Genomic DNA, 23,684 nt, shown 5'->3' with positions numbered 1-23,684 from the left:
AGCACATAGTTAGTATTCTGAATTTTCTATAAGTTGATTATTTGCTAGATTTATTACATATCAGTATTATTATAGATGAGCAAGATAAATCATAAAGTCATTGGATAACAATGTGATCTAAAATCTGGTAGTTGACTTTTTAAACAAGTATTTAGATTTTCTCCTCTAATCAGTGCAACATTATCCACAAACATAAAAGAGGGGATAGTTTAGGCTTGTGCTCTGAATTAGTCTTCTGTGTAATTGTGATTTCTTATTTCATTATTTTTTATGGTTTCACATCTTAAAATCATTAGATGTTACATTCACATATAAAGTTCATATGTGATTTTTTTTTTCATTTTGGATTATGTTTTAACCTCTCTTCCCCTAAGCTAAATATAATCAATTTAACTTTTCCCAAGAATTCAATTACCTAGTTATTTGTTGCTTCCTAGTAATTGCTTCCATGACATAATTCGTTTAAATGGAATGCTATTACTATACTATCAAATTCAGTTTACCTTCTTTTTTTGTATGATTTCCTAGTTTTGTATAAAAAGAAAAAACTTGCCTGCCATCTTGCAATCAATCCTATTGGTTCTAGGACAGAAGGGGAAGAAGGAGGGTTAAGTGACTTGACTAGGATCACACAGCTAGGAAATAACTGATACCATAGTCAAACCCAAGATTTCCCTTGTCCAAGCCTGGCTCTTTGTCCATCTCACTGCCCTCTTTAATTTTCAGACATAAAAGTTTCATCTTGATTAAATATGTAAATCTCTCTTAAAAGCTTCCTTTTATCTGGTATGTAAGGAACTTTTCACAAGAAACTTAAAATGTATCAGTATATTGAGATTGTAGAATAATCAGCTTAAATGTATAATTAGTAAAATAAAATTATTTTATATCTTATTTTAAATGATTGCAATAGATAAATTATAGCTGTAATAATTGTCATTAATTTTAGTGGGGGGATTTCATTCAAATAAGAATAGTAATTCTAAATGAAATAATTTTTTACTTAAATATTAATATAGATTTAACACAAGAATCGGAATTTGAAGGATCATCAGAGGAAAGCCAAGAAAATTTTGATAAAAGTGACCAGGAAGAGGTATGTAAAAATAATAGTGAAATTTCTGATTTTTCATTTCAGTAAAAGTGCCTTTCAACTATTTTTATTAGAAGCTTTTCAGAATTTAGATCACTTTAAAATTCATTTTTGTCTGATTTCAGGAGTTGAAATTTTCTTTAGAGGCATTAAAAACCAACACCAAAACCTCATCCCTAATTGTGTGATAATGGAGTAAAGGAAGTTTCTCTGGATAGTGGTTACCAGTGCCATTTTTATAAATTTGTTACACAATAAGGAGGTTTTCACACACTACCTAATCACATAATTATTTTGCCTCTGATGGTAAAAATAATTGTGATAGCAGAATTATTGTGGATTCAGATTCATGTGAAATGGTGTCTTAGTCTTGATTTCTTTCTTTAGCCTATGTAGACTAAGATGATAACCTGGAATGTCAATATTTGGTAGTGTCTCTCATTTTATACAAGTTTTCTAAGTTCTGCCAATGTACTAAAATCTTAATGTTTAGTATTAAAAATAACAACAAATCTTTGCATTGAAGATCAAAGATTATATAGTCTATATTTAACTTAAATAAGTAGCGCTGTCTGCCGTATCCCCACAAAGTAGTTGAAGACCTTCTATGACTGAAAACTTATTACCTAAATGTAGCAGCCTAGTATATAATTAAACAGCTCTAATTCTTGGATATATTTTGCTTAGGTGGATCTATAATTTACCTTCCTATCATGTGTACCCAGGGCTCTTGATTCTGACTTAAAAGAATCAAACTGAACAAATCATGCCCTTTTTCTATATTATAAAATATTTGATGATTATTATTTCAGCATCCCTGAAATCTCCTTTCCTAATAACTAGACACCCTTAGTTGCATAGCATACCTTCCTAAGATATGAATGATATGTATCATGGATGATTTCTAAGGCTTTTTAGTTTTTCTAAAGACATTGTAGTTTTCCAATCTCCTATTTAAGTACAATAATACAGATTTAGTAGATTAGTGTTATCTCTCACCAAGGATGCTGTACTACTTTTGCTTCAGACAAATCTCACACTAGCTAATCATTTTGATAATCACATCATACTCTTTATGGCCCACTAACAAACACTTATAGGTCCTTCTATCTTGAATTCCTACAAAAAAAACTTTCCCCCATTGTATATATATACATTTTTTTATCTAAATCCAGGATTTTACTTTTTTTTTTTTAAATTAAGTGTTAGCACCAGCACATTGTTCTAACTCATAAAGATCTTTTGGAATCTTAGTTCTGTGACAGTTTATCAGCAGTCTCTCCCAGTTCCATGCCATCTACAAATATGATAATAAGCTTTTTATTTAAGAATAAAATTACCAAATGTCCTCTAGATTGGATGTGTTCCTTTATTAATGCCAACAAAGATGTTCTAAACCTACTTAACTTCCATTTAATAGAGTCCACATTTTTCCAGTTAATTCACAAAGATTTTGTGAGAAATTTTTTCATATATTTGCTGAAATTTATACATACTGTGCCTATGACATTCCTTAAATGTAATGTTATATTCTCTACTTCATTAATTCAAAAAGGAGTATTTATGAGCTGTCTAGTATAACTTATTTTAATGAATTCATATAAATTCTTAATTATCTCCCCTTAGAACCATTTTTGGAATTATGAACAAATTAATACTTTGATAATTCAGGCTAGAATTTACCAAGAATCAACAACTTTTTATCCTTCTCTAGTTGTGTGACGACTCCTTGATAAACTATAGCCACTCAAATATCTAAGACACATTCTTTAGTCCAATATACAAATTGGTTTCAGGGCTTTGAGATACTCACCTTAATTATAGAACTTGAACCAACTGAAAGTAGTATCAAAATGCCCCATGATCTAGAGACTCCTGGCAATGTCTTCCTAACAGAATTTTCTTTTCTTCTCCTTTTTTTTTATTATTCCAAATGTTTACAAAGTCAAACAAAACAAGAATTTCCATATCTAAAAAAGGAGATATACAAATGAAATCACAAATATCCCATATGTTTAACTTACTTTTCTCTTTATCTACAACATATTCCATCCACGAGTATCCCAGTACCCCTCCTCCATGCATCACATAGGATATTGTCAGGGAGACAAACACTTTCATATAAATTAAATCTTTCATGTTTTATCTTTCTGGAGGTAACATTTTCAATTTATTCTTCTAGTATTTGAGGAGTTTCAAAACCCATATTTGAGATGTTCTATACAAATTAGAATCTTATCTTCTGAGTCTTTCTATCACATTTCACTTAGGTGGCATGTCCTGTACAGGTAGAAGGAAAGGAGAGGGATCAAAGACTAATCAGGTTGCATTCTTCCCCTCCCATAGAATCTTTCTAATCCCAAATTCCAATTCTTAACCTGGGCCCTCAATCCTATACTTTGCCTGGCACACACAGCTTTGATCACTGTTTCATTGCCCTATAAGCAACTATTGAAATTACTTTTTAGTGTTATTTCATAAAATTCAAAACTTTGTTCCAAATAATTTATCCTCATTTATTGTTTTTAGAACTTTAATCTACATATTGCCCAAATAGTGTCACAGCCATCAATAAGTCAGTTAACTGAATATATTTTTAGCTTGCATGGGTTTCAGCTCAAGGAATGGCTATGACATGCAATAGAACATGTTAGAAACTTTTGGGGGCCTTACTTTTGCATGAAATCATTCTATCACTTTACCTTTGTTCATAAAAGAAAATAACAGCCTATCATTAATTAATAGAATAGTAAAGAATATAACTGCTCTACAAGGTGATATATGCCTTATGATAATTCAATCTGGAGGCTACCTGTTGGTTTATTAGGAATATTGTAGATGGAACTTCTGTCCAGACATAATGATCTAGTTTCCATCCAACTTAGCAATTTGGTGGATCTGTGAATTTGGAATATAATGAAAATCATTAAAATAAAATGTTGCCATCTTATTTAAATTGTTACTTTTAAAATGACCAGATTTTGAGGAAATGATAATAGGTCATTTTAAGTGGTTTATTTTGATAGTTTGTAAATGATAGAATGCAATTCTGTCATATAAACATTACATGGTCTATTCAAAAATACCTGTATGTAGAACATACTGTGGTTTTATCTTATACAAACTAATTATGGAACTATTATCCCAGTATATCTGAACATTTGGAAAATCTTGTTTTTAGACTGGGATCCAGGATTCTTACTTATTTTGAGATCAATCAAGTCTTACTTGGCTATTTTAAAATAGTCACTTTCTACCCCATATCATACATTAATTTGCAGATGGACTTAAGTTGTATATTGTAATCATTTCTTATTTCTTATTCTGAATTATATACAAAAAATACTTCCTTTCTTTTGCCAATTCATACCTTCCAGTTAACAAAATAGAGAGTGGCATGTACCAATTCTAAAGCAGACAGTCTATATAGTTAGTTGTTTTAAATCATATTCTAGTTTTCCAAAGACTTTCTGTCATAATTCAGAGTTACCATTTTTATCTTATAACTGACCTTCAATTTGAAGAAATTTAAAAGTAAGCAATAGGCAAATAGATAAATGTAGAAATTTTCTTAATTAAAAATAGTAAAGTATATTTACCCCATCCCAAATTTATCTTTTACTTGGTTTTCTTTTTCATTAAGCAGAACATATCTGTATTATAGGTTTGGCCATTTAGAACTATCATTTCTTTTTAACCTATTTTGAAAAGTATTGTACCAGAGACCAAAAAAAAAAAATTAAGATGTGAATTGGGAAATTGTTCCTTTTTATTCTTTAGGAATATGGTATACACAATATTACCTTTTCCCTAATCCAGAAAACTGTGCATAAAACTTATTTTGAAATCTTATTTTTTGTATTTAGAATTTGTTGCATTATTTAGGAAAAGTAAGTAATTTTTAATATTCCTTTGAAACACAATAGATTAAGTAAGAAGTTAAGCTTAAAAGATTAATTTTAATTATTGTTTATCCTTTAATTTTTCTTTGTCCATATTTCATTACCCAAGGAAGAAATTATTTTAGAAACAGCCAACACAGCAGAACAAACAGCATCTAAGAAACAATTAAAGCCTCTTAGTTTTCCAGTTTTACATCTGAAAACAGCACTCCTTGAGGAATCCAACAGTGAGGACATGCATTTAGATGCAGACCAAAATTGGGAAGAAAAATATGAAAAAATGTGGGTTGAAAAGGATAAAATGGAAGTAAAAAAGAATTTTAAAATCATTACAACTGAGTTAAAGCAGGTATTTGGTGAAATTTCTACAAAAAATAAAATTGCCCATCAGTCTACAGAGGAACTACAAGAAGATGAATCAAAACCATTACAGGAAGTATCCTCAAATTTTACAAATAACTCAAGTGATAATATGGGAATTGAGAAATCTGGGGATTCTCTTGATATAGGATTTCAATCATTTCCTGAAGAAAGGGAAGACAATCCAGAAAATGACATTTTTCAGCATTTAAATCTCACTTTTGAAGAAAAAGTTCATCAGTCACCTTTTAATCTATGCTCAAAAAGTAGCCACCAACTCTGTCAGAATGAAAATAATTCAGAAACTGTATATACTTGCAATGTAAATGAAGAGGATGTTACTTGTGATGCAGAAATTGTAAGAATTGCCAGCTCAAAAAAAATTACAAATGAAATGAAGGAAGATGGAGCATTTGATATGCAAATGGCAGTAAGTTTGGACAGAAATACCATAAATTTGAGACCAAATTCAGAACATTTGCTAGAATCAAGTGGTCTAGGAAGCCATTTTGGTGACCAGCTTACTGGATCTCATGATGTGAAACCCATCATCCAAGATAAAGAGCCTACAATTACTACTACAACAAAATTTAATGAGAAAACAGAACTAAATGAAAACTTATTCCAGAATCTAGTTGATAGTGATAACTCTACAAATGAGCTAAGACACTGGAAATACTCCCTTCCATCTAGTGACAAAATATCAAAAATGTACCTGGATAAAGAATTAAAGCAAGATGTGCAAAGATTTAAAAATGAGTTAGGAATGTTGAAAGTAGAGTTCCTGGCTTTGGAGAAAGAAAAAACACAACTACAAAAAGAGGTAGATTCACCTCTTGCCACTCTACATTCTATTTATTTTTCTTTTTTCTTTAGTAATTTTATATAATTGACTTTTAACACTATGAAAACACTAAAGATATATTTAAAATTGAATGAAAGAAAATTCCTAGAGAGCCTTTTTTATAGTCCTTATTTTGATCATATAAATTAATCTATCAGATTCCAAAATATTTGGCATATAAATAAGAAACTATCTAAAGCAGGCATGCAAATTGGATTATTAGCCTATATGTGGACAAAAGAATAAGGATAAGCTGAAAGATAATTGAGGCACAGGCATAAGGAGAATGTAATGACTTCAGATGCTCTTTTTTGCAAGTCCTTATAATATTTAAAAGAATCAAAAAAAATTTTGCTTCTGTGGACATTTTTATTAGTCATGTGTAAGATGTTATGCCTTAACCTTAACCTACTGAAAATTCACACCAACATTAGGAAATTTCTAAGAAATCCACCTGATTAGACTAATACTTTAATGTGATCCTCCATGTTCACCTTTATTGACTTTATTAAAATTATTAGATTTTATTCAACTTGTTTTCATTTCAAAATGAAACAAAATTCATTTTTACTAATTGAATGAATATTTTTAAAAAACCATTAATACAGTATTTCCATATTATCCCTCAATTAATTACTGCTAGAGTTTTCAGTTAAACCTAGATTTTCTAACTACAAGTTCAATTTAAAGAATTTAATTGTCTTAACATTTTTATTTGCTATATTTATGTCATTTTAGCATGTGTAGATAATGTAAAATGTCAGCAAAGATGGAAAAATCACTGACTTCTGATGTTCATTGAACTACTGACGGGCTTTAGATATTATCAAATTAGCAGAGTTCATTTAATTAGTGAATTTTAGATTTTAGAAGGGGCATTGGGAGTCTCCCAGTCAAACACCATTATCTTATGAATGAGAAAAGTTTATACTCAAAGAAGTTGAATCACATGGCCAAGGTCTCTTGGTTTATTTGTACATTTACATGGCTTCATAGCCATTATTTTTTTACAATAAAAACTCAAGATAAAACAGAGTCAAGAGAATGGAGAGCCAAACTCATTCAGTTAGACCTAGGTTCAAGTCCTGCACATAGACACAAACTAGCTGTTACACTGGGCAAGTCAATTATATATCAGGTAACTCTTGATTACCAGGGGCTAATCTGCATTTATGGAGGGAGTTTCCTCATTTGAAGCTCCTCACATCATTGAAATTACAGATCCAGTCCAAAAAATACTAACAGAGTTTCATATTTTATATAACTCAAATTACAAAAATATATTTTAGACATCTCATTTAATTGTCATAACTCTCCTCAAAAGTAATTGTGACTCATGTTCACAGTTAAGAAAACTATGGCTCAGAAAATTTAAATGACTTGCTCTAGGTTTCGTAACTAGGAAATGGCCAAGTTGATACTTGAGCCTGAAGCTTCTCACAGCAAGCCTAGTACTACCTCTCTAATATTTTAAAAGTATTAAATAATGCATTTTCATTCATCATCTATAAAATAACCTTAGATTAATATTTCTTCAGCCTCTAAAAAGATTGTTCTGTGAATGTGCACAGTGAACAGCACTGATTTTCCAGTGTAGCAGACACAATGCCTGAATCTCATTCTGTTCAAGTTCTTGTGTTATTAGTGTTGATCCCATGTTTCAGTGATCATGTTCAGTCTTTACTACTCCATGAACTACAAAGTAAGGAATGAGAAGTGGGACGTGGTTTGGGAAACACCCAGCAAGTGCTAGAAAATAGGGAAATGTAATTATTTCAATCCTCAGCTTGGTTTAATCTGTTCCATTTGAGGTCAAGGGAGAAAAGGCAGAAAATGAATCTGAATGTGCCATTGTATGACTTTTCCTCTGTCTGCTCATTAAAGGGGGAAAATGGCAGAACAGCATGAAAAACAATGAGGTGTAGAAATCAAGCCACTATTTTGAAAGTTGTCAGTAAATTTTTTTTCTTTTGAACAAAACATATAAAAATATTAATAATTTTTTGTTTCTAAAATAAAAAACAATTGAGAATAATATGGATAGTTATACATATATATATATATATATATATTTTAATATATGTAAAAATAAGAGCATGAGAGGCAGCAAGGTATAATGGATAGTGAGCCAGATAGACTTAGTTTCAAGTCCTACTTCTCATTTAATAAGCAAGTCATTTAACATTTCGGTGTTCTAGGCAACTCTACAACTTGAAGTGGCCAAAAAGGTGCTGTGACCAGCATTGGTAGAAAGCTTTCTAGTAGCAATGGGTATTAATTAAATCACAGCTCTAATATTTGTCCCTAAGTGATCACATACATATTTTTTTCAATAAAATGATGATTATAATAAGTTCTAAGCTTTCCTTTTAGGTTGAAGAGGAAAAAAAAAAGCATCTACACAATGAAATGGAAACATTGGAAGAAAGAAGTGATGAAAAATTAAATATAAATAAAATGATTGGCAAGGATAATCTTGCCAATAAGGTATCTGATATGAAGGACATTCAGCATGGCAAAGATGAGGAAAATAAAATTCCTGGAGAAGAAATTCCAAAAATGAACATTTCTAATTCCAAGGAAAGTTCAACACCCATGCATCATCTTTTAGAGTGGTAAGCTCGTCAAAATATTTAACTGGAATATTTAAGTGAATGGTAAATTCAGTTTGCTCTGAAAATCTGGATTCAGATTCAATATATATTAACTTCAGTCTTTTTGTTTTATTTTGTTTTTTGCCAAGAAAGAAAAGATATATATATATATATATATATATATATATAAAATAATTCCTAATAAGATATTAAAAGGTGCTTATAGCTACCCCTCAAAGTTAGATAAGTTGTCTTAGTAAGTTGAAAGTTCTCCATCATAGAAGTATTTAATAATGAATAAATCTAAGTGCTTAACATGTGCCAAGCACTGTGCTACACGCTAAGAATACAAATAAAAAAGACACCCTAGATTCTCAAGAATCTCACACCTGAGGGCAAGCAAAACAAACAAACAAACAAAAAAAGAACCATGTGAAAGCAGGGTATAAAAGTAGACAAGGTTCCTACTTCTCTTTACAAGGGTTGAACTGAGGAGAGAAGAATTCAGTGTCCTTCCAGGTTGGGAAAATTAAAAAGGAGAACTGGCAAAAAGGTAGAGGGAGAAGGGCCAGGTAGCACTTGCTACCTAAGGCTATCTTAGTGCTCATTTGGGTTCTGGACAAAATGAGGAAGTCAAAAAGCCAGTTACTGCTACCTGCTACCCCACCCAAGATATCATAGGACCAAAGGAGGACAAATGACAACCTGACAGGAAATATAGTCAAGAGGATTCACATTTCTGGTGGGGATTGATGATCCAAGTCAATTCAGAGTCTGAATCTTTGATGTCAAATAATTTTCCAATAGCATCAAATGTAGGACAATGAATTTTAAGAGCAAAAATTATGTAAATTCAAGACAATATTTATACAAGCATGATGTATGTGAGAGACACCGAAGATGTGTCTTTCCCTACCTCAGTGCCAACTGTAGCTAGCTATTATAGTCACATCATGACTTCAAGGACACACAGAAAGACAGTCTGCTTTTCCTTGGATTAGCAGGAAGTAGCCATATTAAGAGTTATTTGGAAGAGACAGTAAAGTCACAGGCAATTAAGAGAAAATATACTTATGTTTTAATTGTCATCTTTTGTTATCAGTCTTATTTCCCTTCCAGAGAAATATCCCTTAAAACAAATAAAATTTAAAAAAAAGGTAAATACAGTTCAGCATAACTAATAAACACCTCATTATTTTATATGTATTCTACATTGATAGTCTTCCACCCCTGCATTAAAGGGGAAAGTTCCCTCTCTTCCAGGCCAAACTTTGTCATTATACTTTCACAGCATTCAGTTTCAGTTGTTTTCTTGTCCTTAATATTTACATTATTGCAATTATGATTTACTGTCCTGGTTGCCTATACTTCATTTTGCATTAGTTAATTCATACAAATATTCCAATTTTCTGTATATTCCAGACCACGCACAGTAAACATGATTTTTTTAGTCTAATCATGGGCAACTACCTTATTACCAATTTTTTGCTATGACAAAAATGTTGCTGTGAATATTTTAATGTATCTAGGAAATACCTTTGTTGAGGTGTATGTTTAGCAGAGGGTCGAGAGAAATAATTCTAGAGTACTGGTCAAATGACTGCTCTTTAGAACATTTTTTACTAAAAGTTAATTGAATCAAATAAGGAGCAGGGGAAATTTCTAATTAAGTTCTATGTTACCTATGAATAAGATTAAAGCCTGGAAAACATTTATAATAGTTAAGTCTTCCTACAAAATATACCAGATGTTTGTCTTTTCCTATTAATGCCCCCTTTTTTTAACTTATTAGAGTATGAAGGTGAAGGTACTTTGAAGGCCATGTGAACAGAGTACCAGATAGGTTTATATTAAAAGATACTATATATAAATATATATGTTATATGTAAATATATATCACATATAAAACTAGAAAGTTTAATTCTTTGTTTGTAATTTACCTTTGGAAAAAGATATTAACTCAGTATTGGAAGATACTGAAGTGAAAGGCCAAAACAGTTCCATAATGAAAGTTGTTCCTAATGGATATCTCATTCTGAAGTTCTGCAAATTAGGATCAACACTTCAAACCCAAAAATAATTTTCCCATTTTGGTGATTGATTGCTCATAAATTCTAAACTGTACATACATAGACACACACACACACACAGACACACACACACACACACACACACACAGAGGAATGTGCTCATTCCTAAGACAGTCTATCTCTTTGAATATATGTAATTGCTTGGAAGTTTCTTTTTTTAATGATCTTAAATTTACCTCCAAGCCTCTAGTCCTCCCTTTTGGGAGTCAATCAAATATGAAACTCTCCCAGATATTTTAATACATATACTACTTCCCATTATCCCAACTATTTCTCTTCTCTAGGATGAACATAGGCAATGTCTTCATTTGGTCCTTATTTGATATGGTTGTCATCTTTTTCATCCTTTTCCATCCTGATTTCGGCTTTGGATATGTTTTGAGTCCTAAATGCCCTTCCTGAAATATGTCAACCAGAAATGTTCTGACCAATGCATAGTATATAAAGAGACCATCATCTCCTTCCTTCTGTATTCTATCCCTCTTTGAATTCAGCCTACAAATATCTTAATTTTTTGGAATATCTCCTGACATTATTGGCTTATATCAAGCCTGCCTTCTATCAAAACTCCCAGATATTTTACACTCAAATTGTTTACACTATTTTGTACTGTTGTCTGAAGAGAAAACACGTGTAAGTTGTCTGAAGAGAAAACACATATAGGAGAAAGTATGGATTGTTAGTAACAACATAAATGAAGGTTTTGAGACAAAGAAAACTCAAAGCCGACTAGAATAGATCTTGCATTTTTGGAAGCAGTATGAGAATGTTGGATTAATAAAGAAGACCTGAATATGAAGGGACTTCATAGCTAAGCAGCTCAAATTTGATGCATTTCAAAAGGAGGGAGCCATTAAAGTTTTATGACCTGGAGAATGATAGGAACAAAATCTTTTTTCAGGAAAGTTAGTCTGGAAACAACATTTAGTATGTGTTAGAAGGGGAAGAAAATTAATTCCCCCATGTTTTTTAAATTAATTTACCTCATTGTTTTCTTGACAGTTTTCAGTAAAGAATAATGAATTTTCCCCCCAGCAATGATTCTGCCATGAACCTGAAATATGTCAAAAAGCCTCCAAGTGATAAATGGATTTCAGAGGATCCTGGTATTACTTCATCTTGTGAAAAGGTGAATTCCTTAACTAGTATCCTACTCCAAGTTCATGATGACAGCAGTTTAAGTGAAGATCTTCATGAAGGAAGGTAAACACTACACTATCTTCCCATGAAAAATAATAGCAATGTGCACTTTTTGTAGTTGTAGAAGCATTGATGTCCTGTTTATTCTTTGTTCAGATGGTTGACTATTCCTTCTATATAGTTGGTGAAATGAGACATATAAGCAATAGCACTTTCACTGTAGCCAACTGTAGCTAGCTATTATAGTGCAGATAGCAGACTCAGGATTACTTGTACATACACACCACACTACATGCTGCTCTTTGGCAGCTGAAATTTTTATTTTTCTTTAGCATAACAAGACAGTCCCAGGGATAATGCAGTCCCTTTTCCTCATTGTGGTGATGGAACACAGGATGTTCACAAGAAGGAACACAGTCAACAGGAATGTAGTTTCCACCATTCCTAGGCAGTAGGAGAAAGAATACCAGAGTCAGAAAATTAGGGTTCACATTTCAACTCTTATGATTATATCCTAGATTTAGGACCAGAAAGCCCTTTGAAGATCATATTGGCCAGCCTCCTCCTTTTAGAGATGAGGAAAATGATTAAGAGTAGTGGTTTGGCTAAGGTCACACAGGTAAAAAGAGGCAGGGTCAGGGTCTTTTCACTGCTTCACAATGCCCTGTTGACATTAGCAGTGACACCTAAGTGGAAATATCACACATTTGTAAAATGGGCACAATAATATTTGCATTATCTAAAGAATTTTTGTAAGGAAAGTTCTTGTAAAGCATAAATTGCTATAGAAATAGGAATCATAATTATTCATTCACGAAATATATTTCTGTTACATACAGAGTGCTCTGTTAATTATTGCATTTAAGTATATTTAAGAATGGTTGACTCTTTCTGGTATTTTTATAATAAAATGGTATAGTAATATCAGAGACCTAATCAGATAATCTCCCATAAATTAGAGGTGGAAAAAGCATTTGCAAGTGAATTCTGATTCTAGGTTAGGAAAATGCATTCTGTTGTTTCCTTAGTTAGCAAACACTGTATACCCAAGCATATCCCTATATTCGTCTCCATCTCTATTGCTAAGCAGTTCCAAAGTTCAATTCTGCACATCCAAAAATTTGCTCAGGATCTCTTGGAGTAACATGTGGTCTCTGCAGGCATCTTTATGATATCTTCTTCAGTGACTTTACTTTCTGGATTCTGGGAGGCAACAAGTTTCTTACCTTAAAATCACTTTTAAAAGAACTTAAACATTTCATTATAAGATAACATATTCCTGCCCTGAGGAGGATATAGAGAAACATAGAAATCACAGAAGGATACATGGCTGAGGTATGAAATATATGAATCATTGTCAAAAAAAATTATACATATAACAAAAATCCAAATAACTACTGGTTGAAATATAAAGTATCCAAATATTATATACAAAAATTCCTAGTAAGAAAAAATAAAATTATAACCTGATCAAAGTGATTTATGTATGATAGACCTGCAATTGCAATTCTGCACTTACCCAGTTAGCAGCCAGGTCTATAGTAAATTGCCACAGTATGAAAGATAAAAAAAGGGACTAGATCTTTGAAGCAAATGGGAAACATCATTCCCTGGTCTTATTCCTCCTCATCTCTCAGGGATAGGGGAGCCAAAACAGCCAGTGTTAGATACTTGATAGAAAGTATTGTACATGGGGTGTGTTACAAGGAGTGCTGCATCTTTTAACATATGCCAAGTACTGCAACCTCAAGTCTCACACAATTTTCAAGTCCTTTTGTATTGGGGCAGAATCTTATCAATCCTACCAGCATTGGTTTGTCTCTTTGCCCTGTGTGCCCTTTTGGTACTATTCAGGTTAAGTGTTTGCTTTCTTGGCACTGTGCAGATGAAATCTGTGTTCCTTTTTGTTCCCTTTTCCTTGAATCAGACACATTCATGAAGCAAAGGTCCATAATATTTAAATGATCAGTGGCAGTTTCCACAGTCTTGGCTATTGAGCATGCATTTAAATTTAGGGTTAATGAACATTCTAAACCTACACTAGTGCAAAATCAAAAAAATCTTTCAATATTGGTGACATAAGCTTTGGAAAACTCAAACACCATATGCAAGGAAAAACATAAAAATTTTGTAAAAATCAAAATTATATATCTTACAATCAGTGACACACTGTGTCAGCCAAGGAGAGGTAGAATACAAAGGTTTCTTACCCAAAAAATGACATCCATTCCTTTTTAACTTAGCCATGATACAGTGTGAGTGCAAATTATTTGCACAAAATATCAGGTTTATAAAATAGTAGTACAATAGGCAATGCACATTCAAAGAAAGTACCAAATTTTCAAAATTCACAAAAAAGCATATCAAGTTACTAATACAAGTCTTCTGTCCAAATAGTTTATGGACTTTACAAAGGTATTTTCCCAGGTTCAACTATAGGATGGAACAAATACAGTACTATAGAATATACATTCAATAGCAATATTACAATAGCTAAAACTTACATAGAATAATAGTAATATTATAGATTAACCAACACAAAGAGTTTAAATACGAAGCCACAAATTTTCCCTCCAAAGATTTATGTCAATCACAGTGTAGTGTCTGTTTATTTATTGTAAGGCTCCAAATACTTTTTGCTACTGTGACAAGGAAATCACTTTAAAAGACTGATATATATTAATTTAAGGTCGCCAAGGAATTCAGCTATGTAATTCCTAAATGAAAACTCATGTCAGCAGTCAATCTTTTATGGAGTTTAATTACAATAGGAGGAAGAAAGGAATTAGAGATAGAGAGAGAGAAAAGGGAGAGAAGGGAATAGGGCTTAAATACCCCTTCTGTTTAGGCTGGGCCAAAAGGCCCAAGCCCTTAGATAGCTGGGGCAAAGAAAAGAGATCAGTCCCTATTACTCACGTGACCAAAATGGAGAAACAGTCTCAGAGGCCCCCACCTTCAGCTTCCTTCAGAGCAAGCTTCTCAGAGCACACTCAGACAAACTCCTCAACCACCACCCCCCTGAGTCTTCAGACCCCTCTCTCTTTAAGGAAACCAACCAAGTTCCCTCCCCTCAGTTCTCATATCTACCAATCACTGTCCATCAATTTCCCTGTGCCAATGGAGGCTCTAGCTTAACCCAGGACCGCCCAGAGGTCTCTGGCTTTGCACATGTCTGTTGAAGGTCATATTTTCAAATAATTAAATCTTTGATCCTTTGCTACAGCCCTTCCTAAATCCTGTTAACCTGAGTAGGGTAGAGATTGGAATAATTAAATTTTGATCTATGCTGCAGCTCTTCCTCAATCCTGTTAGGACTGAGTAGGGTGGAGATTGATTCCAAGTATCTCCATTGTATCAATTCTAAAATCAATCATGACTCAAAGAAATTCCTGTTCTATGCTTAAGCATAGGTCAAAGTCCTTTCCATTGTTCAGCAAAAGATTTCTGTCCTAAAGTAATCTGAAGAAGGGAGGAGGAGGAAACTCTCATGCCAATGGGGTTCACATTCCAATAGCCAAGACCCACTATCAATAGGAAATTTTTCAAGTATGAAATTTCACAATGGTGAAATTTCCAACATTAATAAGTCTAAGAAATTTTGAGGTTTACACTACTTAAGAAAAATACATATTTGAAAACTTGGGTTAACTTTAATAATGATCCAAATTAATATCTTTTGGTGATTTGGATATCTTATTATGCTTATTAGCCAGTGCTTAACTTTCTTTCCAATGACAGGAATTAATAAATTCTTATATATACTTGCAATCTGTTGTTGGAAGGGTAATAATCCTTCTCAATTTCCGGCATTAAGACATCAGGGTCTGGGAAATCAAAGGTTGTACCCTCTGATTCCAGTGTCCTTCCCCCCACCTCACACCTTCATAAAGATCTTTGGGTAGTACCTTGGGCCCCTCTAGGCTGAGGAGTAGCTCACCCTGAGTATAGCATGGACAAGCTCCATTTTGGATATATTATTGTTGTGTATTTTGGTGTGAGTTATTGTTTGCTTGATTTGGAGTTGGATGTGGAGTATTATTTCCATAATTGTTATTATTTCTAAAGTTGTAATTTCTGAAGTTATTATTTCTAAAGTTATTATTCCTAATTACTTGTTCCAATTCCTACAGTTCATCATTATGTGACCTCTTTTTTGCACAGAAATGGCATATAAGTGATTGATATTTGGATTCCTACAAAGGGACAATGGCCACCTCTTGGCCTTCTTTCTCTTTTTCTTGTTTACCAAGTCTTTCAGTTAAAGATTTTAGTTCCTTCCTTAATGCTTCTACCAAGTCATTTGTCTCTACATTTTTCTGTTCATAGCCTTTTGATATATAAACTGGTAGCCTCCTTAATTCCTCAAGGTCCATATTAGGCCAGTTTGGGCAGTTTGTATTAAAATAATCCTGGACCACCTTGCAGCAGTTTTTTTATAAACTGTCTCCTAATTTGCCTTATATCCCTCTCTTTAGTAAGGTCAAGGTCTATGTACCTTTCTCCCAGTTCAATAAGTCTCTCCATAAACTGGGAGGGTGTCTCATCATCTGATTGCTTAAGTCTCTCAAACCTGGTTCATGTACCTGGCCTTTTGGAGCAATCTCTCATTGCCCTTAGCCATGCTTCTCTAGCACAGCATAGTTGTAAATATTCTCCTTCTTCATTAACATCCCATTTAGGGTCTTGCTCTGGACAGTGAACTACATTATGTCCCCAGGATTTATTAACAATAGAAATAATTCTTTTCTCCTGTTTAGAGCAAGTTTTGTATTATATGAAATATATTGTCTAGGGTCTTAATAATAACAATAGACTCATCCTCAAAAGAAGGAACAGTTTGCTTGAAGTTTTTTATGTCCTATGGAGTAAAAGATGTGTGGTGTCTTAAGGTCACCACATTATGTGGGCACTTCTCTTAAGGGGAAAGGCATTCAGATGAATCTGTTCTGGTTATCTTTTTACTGGATGTATGTGTTGATACTGAGAAAGTAATAGGAGAGGTTAGTGGAGGGGGAGGAGTCTTAGCTGGGGGAGAAGCTAGGTCCTGCGATGGCCAGCACTGGGAATTGGGACAAAGGTCAAGGGAGGGCAGGGGCACTGGGAGAAGGGACAAGGGAGAGCAGGGTGACCAGGAGCTATACAAGATGAGAGAGGAGAAATTCCACCTGAGGTATAGGTGGAGAGGGATCCTAGCATTGCATCTGGAGACCAAGCAAGGATCTCTTTACAGCCTACATTTGGGTCTACATTTGGATCTGCAGGGTAGCCTTTCAGTGTTTATTGTTGAGGTTAATAAAAAGAAAACCTCCTAATATTAGCAAAAGTAAAAGAAAGTTTTACATAGGGGGCCAGTTCACTGTCCCTCAGGCTGTTGGAGGGCCGAACCATAAAAACCTAACCCTAACCCTAACCGGGCAGCAGTATACACAGTGCGGAATCCCCTCACACAGATCGCTGCTCACCATGCCTACATCTTCCGTTATGTAGCCACATAATTTTGTGCTCCTCCTTCTGTAATGGTAGGATTGGGGTAAGGGAAAAACAAGAGGAAAACATAAATAAATTCTGATTTATTGTTTATTGGATTTGAGAGCTGTAAATGATCATGTGATCTCATCCATTCCAAGTCAAGCAAAATATTTCACTGTGGTAGATTTATGTTCAGCGTTTTTCTTGATACCAATTTATGAGGATTCTCAAAAGATATTTGCTTTCACATGGGACAGTACTCAGTGGACTTTCACTCCTTTCTAACGTACCATTCAAAGGATTATATCACCAGAAGTAGTACTGTACGTGAGTGATGCCTCTTTTTGAGATGCCACCACATACAGTGCACCTCTCATTGACCAGTAGTGAAAGAGATGCCCCTTCCAGAAGTGCAGTGGGGGCCAGATACATGGCCTCAGGAGCTGCATGTGGCCCATGGGCTATAGTTTGGGGACCCCTTTCTTAAGGTTCTTCAAATGTAGAAAAACCCCTAGGGACAAAAGGCTATCTATTAAGGTTGTAAACATTTTGCAACATTGTGTCTCAGTTGCAACTAAAGAACAGAACAAAACAAAAAGCAGGAGATCCCCTATGCCTGGTAATTTGGCAGGTGCAAACCACCCCCAGGCAGGAGCCTAGGGACAGAGTTGAGCAGGAAACTGGAGGTTTGAACAATACACTGGGGTTGGGGAGAGTTTTTGAAGAGACAAAACAATACCACGTGGGTGGGGGATGAATTGGCTATGGCCAGAAACCAGGGTAGCAATGGACACTCAGCTAAGGGAGGGGAAAAGGAGTCCAGTTCAGGCCAGTAGGAGCAGCTCTGGAATCAGGGATTAGGATGGCTCAGCTGGAGCTAAGCACGAGCAGTACCCGATACAGGCAATGGATATGGATGGTCAGCAAGTGTGGCCCTGGGTGGGATGGAGGAAGTGGGGGGGCAATGGGGGCCACAACCAAGCCCCTGAGTGGAGAGGCTGAGCCATGGGTGGGGGTGGGGAGACAGACAGACAACATAGCTCCAGCCCTGAGGGAGGGTGGTAAGTGAAAGTGGGCTAGAAAGATGAAGAAGTAGAAGGAGAAGGTAGGTGGGGAAATAAAAGGAAAGATGGAGAGAGTACAATGGAAATTCAGATTTGGGGTGCACAGGGGAGATCTGGGTCTGGGGTGTAGAGGGGAGGACAGGAGTAGTAGCAGGGAGGAGGAAAGCTTCTGGAGGAAGGAAAAAGAGGAAAATGGTGGGGGTATGACTCCAAGAAGAACTTTCAGAGGGAGAGCTGGTTGGGGGAAAGATGGCAGGAAAACATCCAGCAGCAGTAGTGGAGGTGGCAGCTGTTAATGCAGGGAGGAGGAGGAAGTTGAGGAAGAAGGGAAGGAGGATGGTGAGAAAGTGGCTCTGAGAGGAGTTTGCAGCAGGGGAAGGGGGACTCAGCCAAAGAAGCTGGCTTGAAAAAGAGCTTGGCATAACAGGGATCTGAGGAGAAGAGTTCAGCAGTGGGTCTGAAGAAGCAGGAGGAGATAGAAAGAAGAGCAAGAGGGAGAAGAAGGAGGAGATGGGGTGGAAGCCTGATTGGGAAAGGAGCCACTAGAAAGTGGCTTCCCACCTTTTGAGTGAAAGGGGAGGTTAGGGAGCCCAGGAAACTGGGAGGGGGCAGGGTTCCTACTTACCTGAAGGTCCTCTGTCTCTTCTGGGTTGCCAATTGTAAGAAAGAAAATATGATTAAAGCAGAGGAAGCAGGAAAAAAAAGTCTATTAATAAATGAAAAAGGTCTCTTCTCCAGCAAGCTTCTGCTCCTCCCTCATAGCTCTACTGGACCCATTCAAAACTTCCCTAAATAGACCAATCCCATGCCAGGAAGTAGGGGGAGGGAACTCTGGGAGGTGCAAGGATGCTGGCTGAGTTCCCCAGCATACAGTTTTTCTTAAAGGTGTAGAATGCTGGGGAATGTAGTTCTCCAGCACAATTTTTTTTAAAAGCACACAGTCTCATCATCTCATCAACATGAATAGTCTTTCTAGAGTAGAAGATTATGGCTTCTCAATCACGCAGACTAATGTCCATTCCTCTCATACTGACCAAAAAATTTGTTTAAAAAGTATTAATCACATTCATTGTGAAGAGCTTCATTCCAGTTCTTGGGAAAAATAGAAAGGTAAAGAAGAAATTGTTTCTCACCACATGGAACTTATGGTATAGTGGAGAATATAGGTCACAAAAATAAATCATTCATGTTATATCTCAAGTTAAGACTGTTTGGCTTACATATTTATTTTGAAAATAATCATCAAGCTTTTTATTGATGTGAAAAAAATAAAGATGTTATGTTGCTTGAAAAATATTCTTTTGTTTCTTTTGAAAACCTTTCAATAGATAAAAATGAGAATTATTATTAATAATTAGGCTAGGATGATTAAATGCTATTATATTTAAATCTTCTCTGATTTTAACCATGTTCAATAGCATATGATTTTCAAGTTGGCATGTATTAAACAATTGCAATTATAACACTCTGTATTAATTTTATCTGTTTACCATTTATACTAAAAATAATTATTTTTTTTCTTTTAGGCCTGGAAATGAAACATTGAATAAAACAAATAAGGTACTATAAAAAATAGCAGAAATATAATAGAGTTGAGAAAATAATGAATGTTTCAATGAACAGATAGAACTCTTTTTGCATTATAAAGTATAGGAGTATTTAATCTGAAAATAGATACTTTTAGAAATAGTTTTCTAGCAAAATGAGTCCATTGTGAACTGAAGAAAACTAATTATATTGCTAGATTTGCCTTTCTTTTCTCCCATAAATAAAATGACTACTATTTATCATCCTTAATAAATATTGTGACTGATAACTTTTGATGAGATTTCTAAACAAGTTCAGCTTTCAGGAAGCTGGTTGCATAGTGGTTAGAGTCAAGAAAACCTGAGTTTGAATCCTTCCTCAGGCAAGTAGCCATCTGCATGATACTACAAATCACTTCATCTCTCTGAGCCTTTTTGCTCATCTGTGCAATAATTTTGAATAATGCTTATCTCTCTCACATGGTTATCTTAAGGATGCTAGGAGATAATGTAGATAAAGTGCTGCAGGAACCTTAATATACACATTGACCATTGTTATTTTTTAAAGTTTTTATTTTTTGTAGTACTACTATGTATTTTGTAGGACAAAGGACTGATGGATGCAGATGATCTTGATGACCTTACTCAGTCATCTGACACAGCTACACTAGATGATGATTTGCCTCCTTCCAGCTATAAGACTATTATATTATTAATTGAACAACTTAGTATTGATTGTAAAGGTAAGAATATATTAAATTTCTCAACAGAAGACCTACATTAATTAACAGTTAAATATAAACCAAAGATGTGTGTATATATAAGAGGATATCACTGAAGTCCTGTTCCATAATAGAATAGAGGTGGCTTTGGGTTCTTGGAGGCTTTGATTTTGGAGGCTAATCTCTGGTTGCCCTTGTCATGCAGAAGGTGATTACATTGTTTTCCTGGTGATGGATTTTTCAGCCACAGAAGTTATCAAGGATGACCTACTATTTATTTCAATTCAACAAGAATTTACTAAGAACATACTGTGTATCAAACACACAAAATTTAGATGAGACAGAGATCTCATCCTCACTCAGTATGCAGTCTCCTAGAGGAATACTCTTTTGCTCAAAATTCTTACAGGTATAACAATAGTACAAAAAATACATAAACGTTTGAGTTCAGTCAGATTGCTATGTGATGTCCAAAGTGTGAGAGAATATATTAATGACTAATCAATGTAATGTGGATGTAGTATTTGAGTTGTGCTTTACAAGATGGGTATGAATTCAGTAGGTGTAGATCATGAGAGTATAGGGGGAGAGAGTGAGCATTTCAATCATGAAATTGAGAGCAAAGAGGCAGGAAAATGAGAGATAGTGAGAAATCCAATTTTACTGTACAATACTGTATAAATATAATAATAATAACCAAAATAATCAATATAGCAGTAATAAATAAATCTAGAAGGGCAGAGCATTAAAGGGGTCCTACCTTTGTGTCTATAGACAAGCCATTTAAACTTAAAAAAATAAGGATACTTGACTTCATAAGGCTGTTATAGGGAACACATTTTGTAAACTGGTGTTTGCTATATTAATTAATATAAGTTATTAATAATATTGAATGTAAGAATAAGGTTTATGAATCTTACTTGGTTGATAATAGGGAACCACTAAAGAATTTTGAGCAAAAGAGATTGACATAAAGATATGAGGCAGTAATCTCAAAAATATTTATACTAGCTTTTTGTGGTGGCAAAGAATTGTTAACTGAAGGGATGCCACCCAACTGGGGGATGGCTGAACCAGCTGTGTTATATGATTGTATTGGAATACTATTGTGCTATATGTAATGATGAACAGGATGATTTCAGAAAAACCCTAAAATACTTACATGAACTGATGCAAATTGAAGTGATAAGAACCAGGAGAACATTGTAGACAATAACAGCAATACTGCATAATGATCAACCGTGAATGAATTAGCTATTCTCAGCAATTCAATGATCCAAGACTTCCAAAAGACTCATGATGAAAAATAGTATTCATATCCAAAGAAAACTGATGATGTCTGAATACAGATCAAATCATAGTATTTTTTTACTTTTTTGTATTTGGCATTTTTTTGTTCTGTTTGCTTTCTTAAGATCACTAGTATGGAAATATGTTTTGCATGCTAACACATGTATAATCTATGTCAAATTGCTTACCATGTCAGGGAGGGAGAAGAAAGGAGAGAATCTAGAACTTAAGATTGAAAATTTAAATCTTAAATATTTAAGACTGTCAAATACTGTTAAGGATTAACAGTTAAAATTGTTTTTATATGTAATTGTTATAAAAACATAAAATATTACATTAAATACCAAAAATGTCAGCATTGCAAATAGGATATTGTGACATGATGTCATGTATACTTAGGTTCGTATTCTGCTATATTCATCTCCTAGCTGTGAGAATCTCAACAATTTCTTTGAATTCTTTGTGTCTCAGTTTCTTCTCTTACTTTGAATCTTGATCCTGTAATTTCACTTAACTCTCACCTTCACCACCCATTGCCATCAGCGCATTTACCTCAAGCATCCATGCCCCCCCCCTCAAGCTTTGCAGCTTCAGCTCTGTAAATACCCTGAAATGCATGAAGAATTGAAAGTTGCCAAGGGAAATCAGATAACCCAACATGTTAAATCTTTAACTTGATGTAACACACATTTCTAACCTTGAACTAGTTATAATTAATTGTCTTTCTCTGAAAAATAAAGTGCCTGATTTTGTGGTAGCTATAGTCCTTAATGCTCAAATGTTGTTGGGGTTTTTTTTTTTCCACTTTCCTCTAGTGTCTCATATTTTATTTAAAGTTTGCAGAAACCTGTCCAATAAATAAATGAGGATAGATGTTATAATAAGAATGTTACATGTTGGGGGCAGCTAGGTAGCTCAATAGATTGAGAGCCAGGCCTAGAGTTAGGAAGTTCTAGGTTCCAATCTGGCCTCAGACACTTCCTAGATGTGCGACTTGGGGTAAGTCACTTAACCCCAACTGCCTGGCCCTTACCACTATTCTGCCTTCAATTCAATATATAGTATTTATTCTAAGAGAGAAGGTAAGAGTTTAAAAAGAAAAAAAATTTAAAAAAGTTTAAAAGAATGTTGCATTTATTTTATATTATTATATAATATTTATATTATAATTCTCTGAAAAGCAAGCCATGTTTACCCATGATTGTTGGTAAGACATATTTATAAGTATAAAATAATTCTTTATATTTATAATATATAGATATTTTCTAATATTGTGAAGAATTGTGAGGTTTTAATATTTTTTAAAACAGTAATGTATAATTTAGAAGTACTTTTTAGTTGTCCACAATGTCCAAAAGGAAGGAGATTAATTTCAAATTTAATGTAAATTATTCACAAAATAATACTTTGGTGTATGTTGCCCAAAATTCCTTAGGATTTTTTTGTGGATACCATTTCATCAATGCCAGAGTATCTGAATTCTAAGTGTACTACTTACTTTACAGGAATTTTAAATACTCATTTTGGAATTTTAAAATACTTATAGCTTCAGTTACTTAATGTGTAAAATACAGGGTTTATAGGGTTGTT

General features: G+C 34.0%; 1 protein-coding gene across 21 annotated transcripts in view; it reads left to right on the top strand.

Moving 5' to 3' along the window:
- ANKRD26 (ankyrin repeat domain containing 26) overlaps positions 1–23,684 on the top strand; it is a 144,689-nt gene that overhangs the window by 69,541 nt on the left and 51,464 nt on the right. For 15 of the 21 annotated variants that reach the window (XM_056799617.1, XM_056799618.1, XM_056799606.1 and 12 more), the window contains 6 exons: positions 1,020–1,096; positions 5,105–6,178; positions 8,573–8,814; positions 11,919–12,086; positions 20,083–20,116; positions 20,687–20,825. In XM_056799617.1, the coding sequence (XP_056655595.1) occupies positions 1,020–1,096; positions 5,105–6,178; positions 8,573–8,814; positions 11,919–12,086; positions 20,083–20,116; positions 20,687–20,825 (1,734 nt within the window). The remainder of the gene's footprint in view (positions 1–1,019; positions 1,097–5,104; positions 6,179–8,572; positions 8,815–11,918; positions 12,087–20,082; positions 20,117–20,686; positions 20,826–23,684) is intronic. The other 6 variants (XM_056799619.1, XM_056799620.1, XM_056799621.1 and 3 more) reach the window with 1 other exon arrangement.

This window comes from Monodelphis domestica, chromosome 5 (assembly GCF_027887165.1).
Source record: "Monodelphis domestica isolate mMonDom1 chromosome 5, mMonDom1.pri, whole genome shotgun sequence".
Classification (NCBI taxonomy): domain Eukaryota; kingdom Metazoa; phylum Chordata; class Mammalia; order Didelphimorphia; family Didelphidae; genus Monodelphis; species Monodelphis domestica.
Note: the sequence above shows the minus strand (reverse complement) of the source record. Positions and strands in the feature narration are given on the sequence as shown.